This window comes from Furipterus horrens, unplaced genomic scaffold (genome assembly GCF_987537825.1).
Source record: "Furipterus horrens unplaced genomic scaffold, mFurHor1.1.pri manual_scaffold_10, whole genome shotgun sequence".
NCBI lineage: Eukaryota > Metazoa > Chordata > Mammalia > Chiroptera > Furipteridae > Furipterus > Furipterus horrens.
Genome location: NW_028327180.1, coordinates 36,117,636 through 36,130,897, shown reverse-complemented (window position 1 = coordinate 36,130,897; position 13,262 = coordinate 36,117,636). Strand labels below are relative to the sequence as shown.

The 13,262-nt window shown below is 53.2% G+C and overlaps 1 protein-coding gene across 1 annotated transcript in view; it reads left to right on the top strand.

Annotated features, from left to right (window-relative positions):
* The window catches only part of SCARA3 (scavenger receptor class A member 3), a 36,920-nt gene extending 25,710 nt beyond the window's left edge, over positions 1-11,210 (top strand). Inside the window, exon 6 of the mRNA XM_090289047.1 lies at positions 10,280-11,210. Coding sequence (XP_090145173.1) covers positions 10,280-10,731 — 452 coding nt within the window. The 3' untranslated portion in view covers positions 10,732-11,210. The remainder of the gene's footprint in view (positions 1-10,279) is intronic.
* The last annotated feature ends 2,052 nt before the right edge of the window (positions 11,211-13,262 follow it).

Here is a 13,262-nt window from a genome sequence, read left to right as displayed (position 1 = left end):
CACTCAGACTGGGACTGTGTAGGAATGCCAGTCACCTAATGTGCATGTCTTTGGGGTGTGGGAGGAAACCGGAGTCCCCAGAGAAAATCCATGCAAACATGGGCAGAACGTGCCAACTGCACATAGACAGCGGCCCTGGCTGGGAACTGACCTTTTCTTTCTCATCAACATTATAATGAAATGATGTGACTCAGGGACCTGTCTGACCATTTCTTCTCCCAAGCAAATGGAATAGCCAGGTGCACTAGCAAATGTTCTGCCCCCTGGGAGGATGTCCCTTCACCACTGTCCTTCAGGGATGGCCCAGAGAGGGGCTGCGGGGCTGCAGCTGTCCACTTGCAGGTGATGCTTGCATGTGGTGCAGAACCTGGACCGAGTCTTCTCTTCCTCTGTCTACTGATCATAGGGCACCCCCCATGATGCCACAGAGAGAAGGCAGGGTCACAGGAGTGGGGACCATGGGCATTTGGGCCACTTCTTCATAGAACTTAGTTGTTGTACCTTCAGGGCCTGCTCATACCCAATCACCCACATATATTGTCTGTTTGATGGTGGAGCGCGGCTCTACACACCCAACTTCAGGGCTGAGTGGGTCAGATAACACCTGGTTCACGATGCGCAGCTCAGGTCACGTGGTAACTTGGTGGCCCATGGCTAAGTATTCAGTCTCTAGCCAGGCCCACTATCAGGACAAGAACTGTTTCTCAAAAGGAAAACGGTTATTGGTAGAGGTCAGTTCCCAGCCAGGGAACGCTTTGCCCCCGATTTTTAAGGGCCTGCATTGCAGTTTACTTGTAGGGACCCTCCAAAGGCTCCAAACAGCACCCCTCTCTGCCATGGCCACTCAGGCACCGCTGGACCTGCTGGGTTGGGTGATCCAAGTGGCAGAGCAGTTTTTGTGGCAGCCTGGACCTGTGGCAGAGCCTTCTCTTGTTCTTGGCCCCACTCAGAACCAGCAGCTTTTTGTTTTGCTCAGTAAATGGGCTGGAGCTTCACACCCAAATGAGGAATATGTTGCCTCTCAAGCCCAGAGGTCCACTAGGGGTGGTGCCCTCTTTTCTGATTGTAGGAAGGGCCAGATGCAACCATTGATTCCTCAGCTTTGAAGGGATATCTGATATGCCCCATCCATGGGCTCCTGGAAATCTCCCCAATGTGGCAGGACCCTGAAATTTGTCAGATTTGTTTCCCTGCCTCTGACACATAAATATCTTACAAATAGAGCTGTAACTGAGTAAGCTACTATTTCCTTGCTCTCTAAGTGCATCCCGCATAATGTCATCAGTGTAATGGACCAGGGTGGTATCTCGTGGAAGAGAAAGGAGAACAAGATCCCTGTGACCTTGGTCTTGACAGAGGCCTGGAGAGTTGATAGTCCTCAGAGGTTGGACGGTGAAGGTGCAATGCTGGCCTTACCAGCAGAGAGCATGCTGCTTCTGGTGGGCCTTAGGGACAGGGGTGAGATGGAGCAAAAAGGCGTTTGTTAAATGTCATTGAGTGCCAGGGAATGTGTTAATTTGCTCAAGCAATGAAACCACCTCTGGCACAGCAGCTGCAACTGGAGTCACCACCTGGTTAGGTTATAGTAATCCTCTGTCTTTCTCAAAGACCTGTAGCTCTTCTGCCCAGGCCAGAGAGGAGAGAGGGATGGGATGTGGTGGGATCGCTTCCCCTGTACCCCTTAAGACCTGATGGTGGCACTGATCTCTGCAGTCCTTCTAGGACCGTGTATTACTTCAGGTCACTAGTTTCCTAGGTAGGGGCAGTTCTACTGCCTCCCTTTTGGCCTTTCCCATATAATATCCCTCATGCCACAGGCCAGGGGACAGTGTGGGGACTCTGCCAGCTGCTCAGCATGTCTATTCCAGTTATACGTTCCAGCACAGAGGGACTAACCACAGGATGAAGTTGGGGACTCCCCGGGCCCACTGTGAGATGGACTTGAGCTAACACTCTGTGAGTCACCTGACCTCCATAGACCCCTACCTGACTGGTGGGCCATGGAGACAGTGGGTCTCCTGGAGTCAGTGTCAGGTCAGAGCCAGTGTCCAGCAGTCCCCAAAAGGTCTGATAACTTCCTTTTCCCCAATGCAGTTACCCCGGGGAAAGGCCCTAGGTCCCTTTGGGGAAGGCCAGGAGGAAGAGACACAGTATAAGTATTTGGTAGTGTCCTGGGCTCCTTCCTTCATCAGGTGGGCCCAGCTTCCCTCTCATTCAGGGGGCACTGGGTCTGTAAACTGGCCCAAGTCTGAGAGCTGACTGAGGGGCCACAACTCTGTTTTTATGATTCAGACTAGATTTTATTCACTTAACCTAGAACTTTTCTGCTTACACAGAACGAGTAAGACTTTAGTAAGGTTCCTTTCCGTTTTAGTTCTAGTAACGCCATGATCAATGAGCTAACATCATGGCTCTGGGCATGTAGGACTATTCTGACTGCTGCTTTGACTCTCTGTCCATTCAGTAACCACACCCAGCTTGCCTTTGGCAATTGAGTGCCATCACTTGTCCCTACTACCCCGGGGATCCAATTACCCCAATTGCATCCAGATTTCAAAATTCAGTGACTGCAACTCCCATGGTGAGGTCTGGCCTACAGAGAAGAGTGATCACAGAGCTGTCCTAGGATGCTGGGTTCCCCTCACAGATTTATCCCCTCACAGGTATGTCTTCCCAGGGTGGTGACTAGCTCTCAGATGACGAAACCACTCCATCATTCCAGTCCCCCAAAGTCTTTGAATCCCTTCCTCTACATTAACCCAAGGCAGGCCCAGCATTTCTAACTCACTCTCTGTGGGTCTCGTTTAGGCCCATGTTTCAGCCAACCAACCAGCCAAACTGGTAGAGCCCTTCCTGACTCTCCAGGATGCAACTTCAGATGCATATTGCCTTCCTTTTGTGTGTGTCTGTCTCTGGATCCAAATCTCCCCTCTGTATGAAGACACCAGTCATACTGGATTTGGGGCCACCCTAATGACTGCATTTAAACATGATTACCTCCAAAGACCCTATTTCTAAGAAAGGTCACATTCCAAGGTACTGGGGGTTAGTACTTCAGCATATGAATTTTGAGGGAACACAATTCAACCCTTAACAAACACCATTATTTTTTTCATTCTATTCCTTCACAATAATATTGCCAACAGGTTTTCTCCTGGAAAGTGGTCCCAAACACTCCTAATCAGGATTCCTTTTCATGAGGAATTGGTATGGCTACAACCAGATTCCCCAGCCCTTCCCCCAGCAAGTGTGTGTCTTTGTGGGAAGAATGTTCAACCTAAAAATATAGCCACTCTTGGCTCTAGGCAATAGAATAAGTAGCCATGGAAATCTGGTCATTCCAGAATGTATAGCTGACATTTGGGGAGCCAAATATCTGGGCCCAATCATCCAGAGAGCTCCAGGAGGAAAGAGAGGCCCCCAGTATCCCAGGAAGCTCTGTTTCCTCTGCAAAGCTCAGACTTAGAACTAACCTCTCTAGTTCTCTGGTTCTCTTTATCCATTTGGTATCAAACCTGTGTTGCCTTCATTTTGTATCATTGAGCATTTGTACTGCCACTAAGGATAGTTTTTTCTTTAATCTAGATTGGTGGTTTTAGGGGCTCATGGGAGAGTAGATTTTGTTTGTCTATTGTCATATTTTTGTAACAAAACCAGTTACTGAGTATTCTCTTGGTAACTGAAATCTTCCCACAGTGTTCCCCTAAAATATGGATCTATGTGACCTCCAGAACACATTGTTCCAACCAAAGCATTTGTAGATAGTTCTTTTGCTTCATCTTCTACTAATTTGTACCTTTGTTGCATTCAAACCTCAGAACAAAGAAAATAGAAAGCTTTCCCATGGCAAAGCTTGTGCACACTCTGTTTCATTTTATCGTCACAGCAACTTTGTACAGTGGACAAGGTATTGGTATCTTTATTTTACAGGAAAGTGACCTGAGGCTGGGAAAGCGTAAGGAATGAGCTCAATGTCACACTGTAATTTAAAGTCCTGACCCCTTGCCATGGCTCTGAGCTGTGCACGTCTAGTGCCAGGCGGAAGAGGAGACCCTTGGAGCACGAGCTTGCAAATACCAAAAAGACATTTCTTCCTAGTCCTTTTAGAGAGGTGTAGGGTGTGGGGCAGAGTGTGGAGGAGAAGGGGGAGCTGGGAGACCAGAAGTGTTGGCAGGGGAGCTGCTTGAGAACCTGATTCTAAGTATAACCTAACCATAGCCATGGGGAATGATATTTGTTGGTGCTCTATTACAGCGGAGTTCTGATCAAAGGACCTTGTCTTAGCTGGAGAGTAAGGGGGGACATCCGTTTGAGCTATATCTGATTCTTAGTTCAACCTCTGCACATCTGCTTATACTTTTTTATTGGCCAACATTCCTCGTGGTTGTTAAATCACCACATGTAAAATGTCTCATATCTGAGAGGAAAATTTAAGGACAAAATGTACATGCCTTCCTGCAGGAACTCGTCACTCATTAATGCACACCTAGGTGCTGACAGGCTCTGGTGTTGGAGCTGGCAATGAGGTCTCCCTGTGGCTGGAGATGAGCTGCTCTCTAGATTAGAATAAAGGGAGCAGAGACAGCAATGGCCACAGCCAAGGTGGCAGGTGCCAAGTGCCAATGGCAAGGCTGGGACTAACTGCGTGGGAAAGGAGCCTGGCTTCTAACTTGTTCTGGGTCCTTAGGAGGATCACTTAGCCTTTCTGAGCCTCTGCTTGTTTGTTTGTTTGTTTGTTTTCATCTAAAATGAAGGGGTAAGACCAGCTGTTCTCTGAGACCTCATTTAGCTCTGTGATTAATTCTGAACCTCCATTTGCTCAGCAGAAAGCCTGTGGTATTCCCACAGTGTGTGTGCCTCTCAGAATATTCCTCTGTTCCTATGCTGTAGGATGGTTTCTGTGTCTGTGCTAGAAAGTGTTTATGGGAATTGGGAATTGGTGACAGGAAACCAGCTATCCTTGCTTATTAGCTGAATGACCTTGGACGAAGCTCTTGGCCACTTTCAATTCCATTTCCTCATCCACGAATAAAATACCTGCCCTACCTGTATTCCATGGGACAGTTGTATCAACGTGAACAAGTTTTTGTAAAATATAAAGGGTGTCCTAATGCATGGGATGATTCTGGCTCTAATTTGCTCAATGGTGGGCTCCTTGTCTTACTCCTCCAGCACCAGCAGAGAGCCTGGCCCTTGGAAGGCACTCAGGAGACATTTGCTTGGTGAATGTGTACCTGGAAGCGTGCACACGGGGCAGAAGCTGAGGATGGGCAAGGAAGGGGAGGTGTAGCGGAATGCAATTTGCGATCTGGTTTCATAAACACCACCCTCCATCCTTCTCCCACTCCCACAGCGTTTAGGAGTTTACATGTTAAAAGGGGGAAAGCAGAGAATGTCGCATTATTTTGTTATTTAGGGCAGAGGAGCTACCTGGGGAGGTGGCAGCGAGGCAAATGCCTGCAGTGGAGGACTGTTTGTCGGTGAACAGCAAAGGTGATTGATCAAAAGGAGGACCGTGTAAGCTTCTGCAGGAGACCTCACCGTGACATCTGGCCAATTTCTGATACAGACTTACTTCTAGGCCATGGTCCTTGAGGGCCCTACTGTTTTGTCGGCCTTGAACTCTCACCAACCCACAAGACTGAATAAATGAAGCTGAACGCTCTGTTCAGCTTCTCTGCCCTATGGTTCTTTTAACAAATGCACACACTGTTTCCTTCTATCCTTTTCTCCTGAATCTCGACCCTGACCTTCCGCAGCCCTGGGCTCCAGCCTCATGGAAGCTGCTGAGACTCCCGCTCAGCTTCTCAGACTGACAGCTGCAGTCTTCTGTTTGGCTTCTCAGCCTCTCTGCCCAAACCCATTGCTAACCAACAAATACCAGGCTTAGTCCAATGAGTCTCCCTTCCCTCTGGGATTTTGGGTCTTCGAACTCTCTCCAAAGCCTTCAGAAAGCTGTCTTGCTATTTTATCCAATGATTCTGGTTGCATTTGGTGGGAGGTTTACTCTATTACAAACTAGACAATTATAGGGAGACGTGGAAGTCCATTGCATTATTTTCAGTGCTGCTCAGGTGGCAAAAGCTGGGATCAAGAGTTCTAGACCCAGTTCAATATTCTCAGTACACAGAGGGACAGAGCCTTACCCAGCCACCCAGTGTGTTAATACCAGAGTGGGAACTCAAACCCAAGTCCCCCGAGTCCCAGGTCAGTATGCCTTTTGTGGGACCAGGCTGGTTCCCCAAGAGGCACCCCTTCCACCTCCATGTCCTTCTGCCTTTTAAGCTGGCTATTTCTTTGGGCTGTGAGATGGACTTTGGGCCCCTCCTGCCATGCCAACCCCAGGGTGGGCAGTGATGGTGCCCTGAAAGACTTGGTACTTCTGCTCACTCCCCACTCCCTCCCCGTACCCAGTGCAGATGAGGAGCAGACCACCTATTTTTCCCAGACATGCAGTCAGCTGTGGCTCTGCCCTAATGGGCCAGGATGACCTAATTACAGCCTCTGGCTTCCTGCATAATTACGGGCCTGCCCAGGACTTCAGATTGCTCTGTTCCCTGCTCCCAACTCCACAGCTCAACCTCTGCTGCTCACGTTATCCCCTTTGCCTGAAATGTCACCCTGCTGCTCAGATAGCACTTAGTCCTCCTGTTCTTTGCCCTTTAGCCCTGCTGACTCCAAGACCTTATTGCTGGCTATGTCAGGGGCACCCTGTCCTAGAGAGCGCTTTGGTCAGCTTGAGTCTGCATGCCTCTGCCTGTGTTAACCGCTGTACTACGGTTGTTGACTTCCTCCTGGCCAGACCCAGGTTCTGCCCCCTCTCCATTCTCTGACTGCATGATTCATGGCTGGCCTGGGAGGGACAGGAGGAGGCTGGGCTCACCTGGGGAAGACAGTCCTTCTGGTAACCCCTTCTGCTCTCTGTGGGAGCCCTCCCCCTCCTCTGGGCAGCAGCAGGACAGGAAGTGGTGGGAGTGGGAGGATGGGGCACTTAGGGAAAGGGCCAGGAGCCCCAGCCACAGTGTGATGAGGAGTACAGGCGAGGGGGGAGGGGGAGGGCTGGACCACAGGTTTCAGAGCTTCTCAGGCCTGGGTTTGAACCCTGGCTCTGCTGCTTGCTGGTTGGTGATCTTGGGCAAGTTGTCACCCTTTGCTCCACAGTTTCTCATCTGTGAAGTGGAGCAATGGTCACAGTGCCCAGTGCTGGGGCCATAGCAGAGACGCAGCGCACAAATGTCACTGCTCTCATCGCCCGGCCCTTCTCTGAGGGCAGGCAGGTCACTGAGATGTTGGAGAGTTAGCCAGGGGCTGAGGAGTGCAGGGTGGTCCGGTACATGCCCCAACACAGAGCAGGCTCCACCCACCGGCCCGTGACACAGGCAGCAAGGAAGGCCACCGTCTGCAGCCCGGGCACCTGTCAGTAGCTCCAAGTGAAGCCGCCCCACTTGATGTGCTTCAAGCTCCTTCCCGGGACCCCTGTCTGGGTCCTCAGAGATGGGGTCAGCAGTGGCAGCTGTGGTGCAGGTATGGAGAGGAAGGTCACCCCTTGTTCATCGTCCTCCTTCCACTCATGCTGGGGGCTGCGGCTCCTGGGAAAAGGAGGTAGAGTTGTGACCCAGGCTTCCGCACAAATCTTCGCCCAAGGGCGCGTGGGTGCCCAGCCTTCCCCAACTGGAGGAGATACCGAGATCTTTCCCAGAAACAGGAGCCGAGGGGCCTGGTGGGGAGGAGTGAGAGAGGGGGCATAGAAACCCTTAGAAACCCCTGCATCCAGCTCCTGTGCCCTCGAGGGGCCAGGGAGGAGAGGACATGCACCAAAAACGGCGGTGAGAGCCGGGGGAGAGCGGAGGGGGCTCCAGCTGGGCCTGGGGCAGGCAAGGCAGGGCAGGGCGTGCTTGTCGAGATGAAACTTCTCAGGCTTTTCCTGAGTCGAGGCTAGAGATGGGGATTGTGGACCCCCATCCAGAGGACAAGAGTGGAGGCCACAGAAGTGGTTGTAAGAAGAGAGAGTGAAGAACCAGGGAGCTGGGGGAGGGCCCTGGGAGCTGGTTCCCAGAGTTGGCAGAACATGAGCCTAAAGAAGCAGGAAAAGGAGCACGGGTGGCCACGGAGCCACCGGGACCCGAGGAATTGGTGGTGCAACCTCAGTTTTATAAATGAGGACCTGAGCTCAAACGGTCCCTCCATGGCCTCCTGACTCGTCTGTCTGCACGGCCTCCTGCGCTGCGCCTCCTCTGAGTGCTCTGCTTTTCTCTGCCTCAGCTGGCCCAGGTGCCAACAGCAGAGTTGGGGTGAAGACACGGCAGCGCCCTTGCCAGTTCCCAGACCACCCTGCCAGGCTGGGGGAGACAGTCCCTGCTGGGCATCTCCCTGTGCCTGTGGTGTTCTCTGTTGTTCTGGCTGCCTTGTTGGGGTAGGGGTTAGGCTCGCTCTGGCCCAGAGGGCAGGCCCTGCCTCGAGCTGCTCTCTGGCTAGGGCAGTGCCCACCCCTGCCCCCAGCCAGCCTAATGCTGGCAGGTCACCCGAGCCGAGCCCACGCAGGGCCTCCTCCCCACGGGGTGTGGGTGGTGGGCATTTCAGGCGGGGCATGGAATGGCTGGGAGGTTTTTGTTGGCCCTAGTGGGTCTGACTCCCTCTGGGCTCTGGTTTCCAGCTTATATGGTAATAGAGAATGGTATTCACGGACACTTTGTCCCACTTAGACACTCTGGGAAGGAGACAAGAGGGGACCAGCAGGGGTAGGGAGCGTGGGGGAGGGCGGGCTGGCAGCAGCAGTGGCAGCCAGGGAAGGAGCCCTGACACAGAACTGGGCTGCCGCCGCTGGGAGGACCCCCAGCTCCCAGCGTACGGGACCCCTTCTTGGAGAGGCCACCTGGGTTCTGGCTTCCACGTGGGGACCTCTGGGGATATCACCTCACCTCTCTGAGCTTTAGTTACCTCATCTGTGAAATAAAGGAATTGGACTGGCTCCTACCCAGCTCAAAAACTCTAGCATTCTCTGCCAGGGGGATGATGTAACAGCAGAGTTCTCAGAGAGAGCTGACTGTGGGCCCTGGACTTCACCTCTCAGGCCAGCCCGGGGGTCTACAGCTCCCACCACTGCTATGCTGAGCCCGCTGAAGAAAGCCAGGCCTCCGCTGAGCCCTGGCCCCATGGGGGCTAACGCTGTTCTCCACATTGCCGTCCTTGTGAGGCTGGGTAGTTCTCCCTCTCCACTGTGCCCGTAGTGCTGTGATGTGCTTTGGGCAGAGGGATGGCCAATTCTGCCTTCTGTCCTCAGGGTCAGCACAGCTCTGAGAGGTAGTGACTTGCAGGCCTATGCAGCCAGAAGGATATTAAGGTCATCTGAACCCTGGCTTGGGCACTAGACTGGGCTCTTTAAGAAGGGCCATGTCGTCATCTTGTGTCTCCCCCAGATCCTAGGCCAGATCTGGGCAGGAGCAGGTGTCCACAGCTATTTGGTGAATTACCCTCTTCAAGTATACACTGAGCTCTCCCTGCTGTGTGCCAGGCTCCCAGCCCAGGATAGAGGATATAAGCCAAGACCCTCGCTATCTTTCTGGAGTTCCATAGTCTAGCAGGACCTACCAGATAAGCTCCAAGGGTTTGCTTTCTCTGTCCTGAGACTTCTCTTTCTATATGCCAACTAAAATATTTGGAAAGTAGTAGCCCCAAGAGCTCCAAGAAGAGACCGGGTTAGTCAGGGTGTGCTTCCTGGAGGAACTGCCCTTTTTCTGGGCTGTCACTATACCCACTCACACTGGTAGGCATCTGCTTCTCATGCCTCACTTTCTTGGCCTTCTCCATAATACCTGACTTCATTCCTGGCCCCAGATGCCTAGCAGGTCATGATCAAAGCCTGGGATTGGGATTGGGGAGCGGGGTGCGGCAGGGGTGAGTACAGCAAACAAAGACTATGAGAAGGTGTAAAAGGCCAGGCCAGCCTCTGGATCAGGACAGTTGTCAGTCCCCAACTTGAGTGCACATACAGAACTATGGACCAGCCCTGGAGTCAGGACAGTGAGTGCCCCCGTGCACCAGGTGTCATGCTGGACACGTATTATCTCAGAATCCATGAGTGTTTCATCCCTGCATCACAGATGGTGATGCCAACTTAGAGAGGTCAAGTCCCAGGCCTACAGCTGGCGGCCCAGGGCTGTGCCCCTGTCGGGCCTGCGGCTGGTGTCGCAATGCCCATGCACTACACCTACTTCGTGGGGAAGCCTCCAGAGACCTGCCTCTAGTGGACTGACCTCTCCCCTCTTCTCTCTTACCCTAGGTGCCCCTGGCCCTCCAGGACCAAGAGGACTCAAGGGAGATGTGGGCGTGAAAGGGCCTGTTGGTGGCAGAGGACCGAAAGGAGACCCTGGCAGCTTGGGCCCCCCGGGACCCCAGGGGCCTCAGGGGCAGCCTGGGGAAATTGGACCTGTGGGAGAAAGGGGCCCGGTTGGCCTGAGAGGCTTCCCAGGCCTCAAAGGCTCGAAGGGCAGTTTTGGAACTGGAGGCCCGAGAGGACAGCCAGGTCCTAAAGGAGATGTGGGGCCCCCAGGGCCAGAGGGGCCCCCAGGGTCTCCAGGGCCGGAGGGGCCTCAGGGAAAACCAGGGATTGCCGGGAAGGCAGGTTCACCAGGCCAGCAGGGGCCCCTGGGGCCTAAGGGTGAACCAGGGATACAGGGTCCCCCGGGCCTTCCCGGACCCCCAGGCCCACCAGGAAGCCAGATCCGCTACTGAGCAGGGTCCCCAGTCCCAGACACTGCCACGCAGAATGCCGGGAAGGGGGCTCAGGGCTGAGAGAGCCCCCAGAAAGCCACACATACAGACAGTTATGCTCCTTTGATCCCGAAGGAGGTGGCCCCCAGGCCTGCCCCTGTACCTTTGGGCACCCCAGTAGTAACTTGACCATGACAAACAGCCCCTCACAGACACACACATGCATTTTCCTGCTGGCCAAGGGGGCCAACTGGGTTTCCCTGGCTGGGCAGGAGGAAATGGCAGAAGAAGACCTCCCTCTCCTGTGACTGAGCCAGCCAAGGAGGTGGCTACCTCGGGAGGAAGGTCTTGAAGCTATCTCTGCATTGGTGACCAATGTCAGTATTTACAGCATCTTTACACCCATCCCAGCCAGTAATTTCCTGGGGCTCCCAGCAGTTGAAGAGACCCAGGCGAACCTTTACAGGGATAAGGTGGACTTGGCAACGAGCAGATTCCCCCCCTTAACTGGGAGCAGAGTCCCGTGAGCCACCGTGTCTCGCACAGGACCAAGGAATCCACCGCGGCCATCCTCCTCGGGCCCTGCGCACTGTGTCTCCAGGAGTTCAGCAATTTCTTCCACATCTTCAGAAAACTCCTTGCTTCACCCCGGCTTCCCCCTGTCAGGAGCATTCCAGAGGAGCTCCAAACAGGAGTTCCATCTGTGCAGGCACTGGAGCATTCTGCCGAAGTGACGCCCAGCCCATGGAAGGTGTGGGAGGGGTGGCGAAGGCTGTGGTCACTGGGCTGCCTAGAAAGCTGTCTCCCTTGCTGTTCATTCCTGGGGTGGGCCTCTCTGTGGTGACCAGGGGACAACTGACCCCCTGATAAGAGGGCAGCTCTCCTTTCTGCACCCAGCAGCTCTCCTTCTGCCCACTGACCTCACCCCTCATGACCCAGAAGGGCCCACGGCCTCTCTGTATGAGAAGCACAACTGAACGAGGAGGGATGGGTCTGCACATCCACAAGAGGCTCATTTGGACGTCAGCCCTCGCTCTCCTGACTTGCTGTACACGCTGGCAGAAAGGAGCATGGGGAAGTTCCCCCAGCAGGGAGAAGGCTGCCCAAAGGCTCAACTTGCTGTGAAGCGGCCCTGCCTGTGTTCCAGCAGAGCCCGAGCACCCTGGCCTGGGGCGTGGAGCTGTCTCCTCCCCAGCCTGACTCAGAGACTAGCTCCTCTCCCCATTCCAATAGCCTGGACGCCACCTCCCCGCTCATAATGATGTGCAACTGGTTTGCACTCCTGCCCGTCCCCACTGCCATGTAATTCTCCTGTCTACATATGATATCATGCAACATAGTATTATTACTGACTCAGTAAAGAGTTTTTTCCAAGAGCGGGGTGTCTTCTGGTCCTTTCTGCTCGACTAGGGGCGTGATGCTTTCAGGGGCTCTGCCTCACATGGCCTTTGAAATGGAACCAGTGGACGAGAGGTCCCCTAGGTATTCAGTCCTACTGTGGAATCTGGGTCTAAACCCCTGCCCACTCCCTCCAGAAGCACTGAGCTCTGCTGACAGTTCACAGCTGTCCTGTTGGAACCAGGAACCAAGGGTGTCTGAGGGAATTACCCATGAAGCACAGGATCCCAGTGGGAGACAAGGTGAGCTTTATTAATTGGGAAGCAGGTAAAAGGAGACGAGTCCTGTTTGGCATGGCTCCGTTGATTGGGCGTCATCTGGCAAAGTGAAAGGTCGCTGGTTTGATTCCCAGTCAGGGCACATGCCTGGGTTGTGGGCCAGGTCCCCAGTTGGGGTGCATATGAGAGGCAACCAATCAATGTTTCTCTCTTACATCAATGTTTCTCTCTCTCTTTTTATCCCTCTCCCCACCTCTCTAAAAATAAATACAATCTTAAAAAATAAAATGACACTGGAAATAAGACAGGCCTGGACCCCTGAGTGATACCTCCTGCTTCCCCCTTTTGTCTCTAAGACAAGGAACTCAAACAGAAAAGGAGGAAGAGACCAGGACAGACATGCCCCAGAGGGTCAGGCTCTCCAGGGTCCACAGGAAATGAGGGAGAGCTGGGTCTCCAGTGAATCAGCTGGCTTGCTCCATCCAGGAAGCAGGACTTTGTGGGGGAGCTGTGCCCTTGGGGGCCAGCTTTTAAGGCATATGTCTTGGTCTGTAGGAACTACTATAACAGAATGGCATAGACTGAGGGGCTTATAAATAGCACATTTATCTCTCACAGCTCTAGAGGCTGGGAGGTCCAAGACCAAGCATCATGGTTCCATGGTGAGAGCTCACTTCCTGGTCCATTGACAGCTGTCTTTCCACTGTGTCCTCACCTAGCGAAGGGTCCAGGGAGCTCTCTGGGGTCTCCTATAAAGGCATTAATCCCATTCGTAAGAGCTTCAGCCTCATGGCCTAATCACATCCTAGAGGCATCACCTCCCTAATATTGGGGGTTAGGTTTTCAACATACAAATTTGGGGGGATACACAAACATTCAGTCTGTGGCAGCATGGCAATTTCACTCTCAGTAAAATGGTCTCATGCCAGCCTCGTA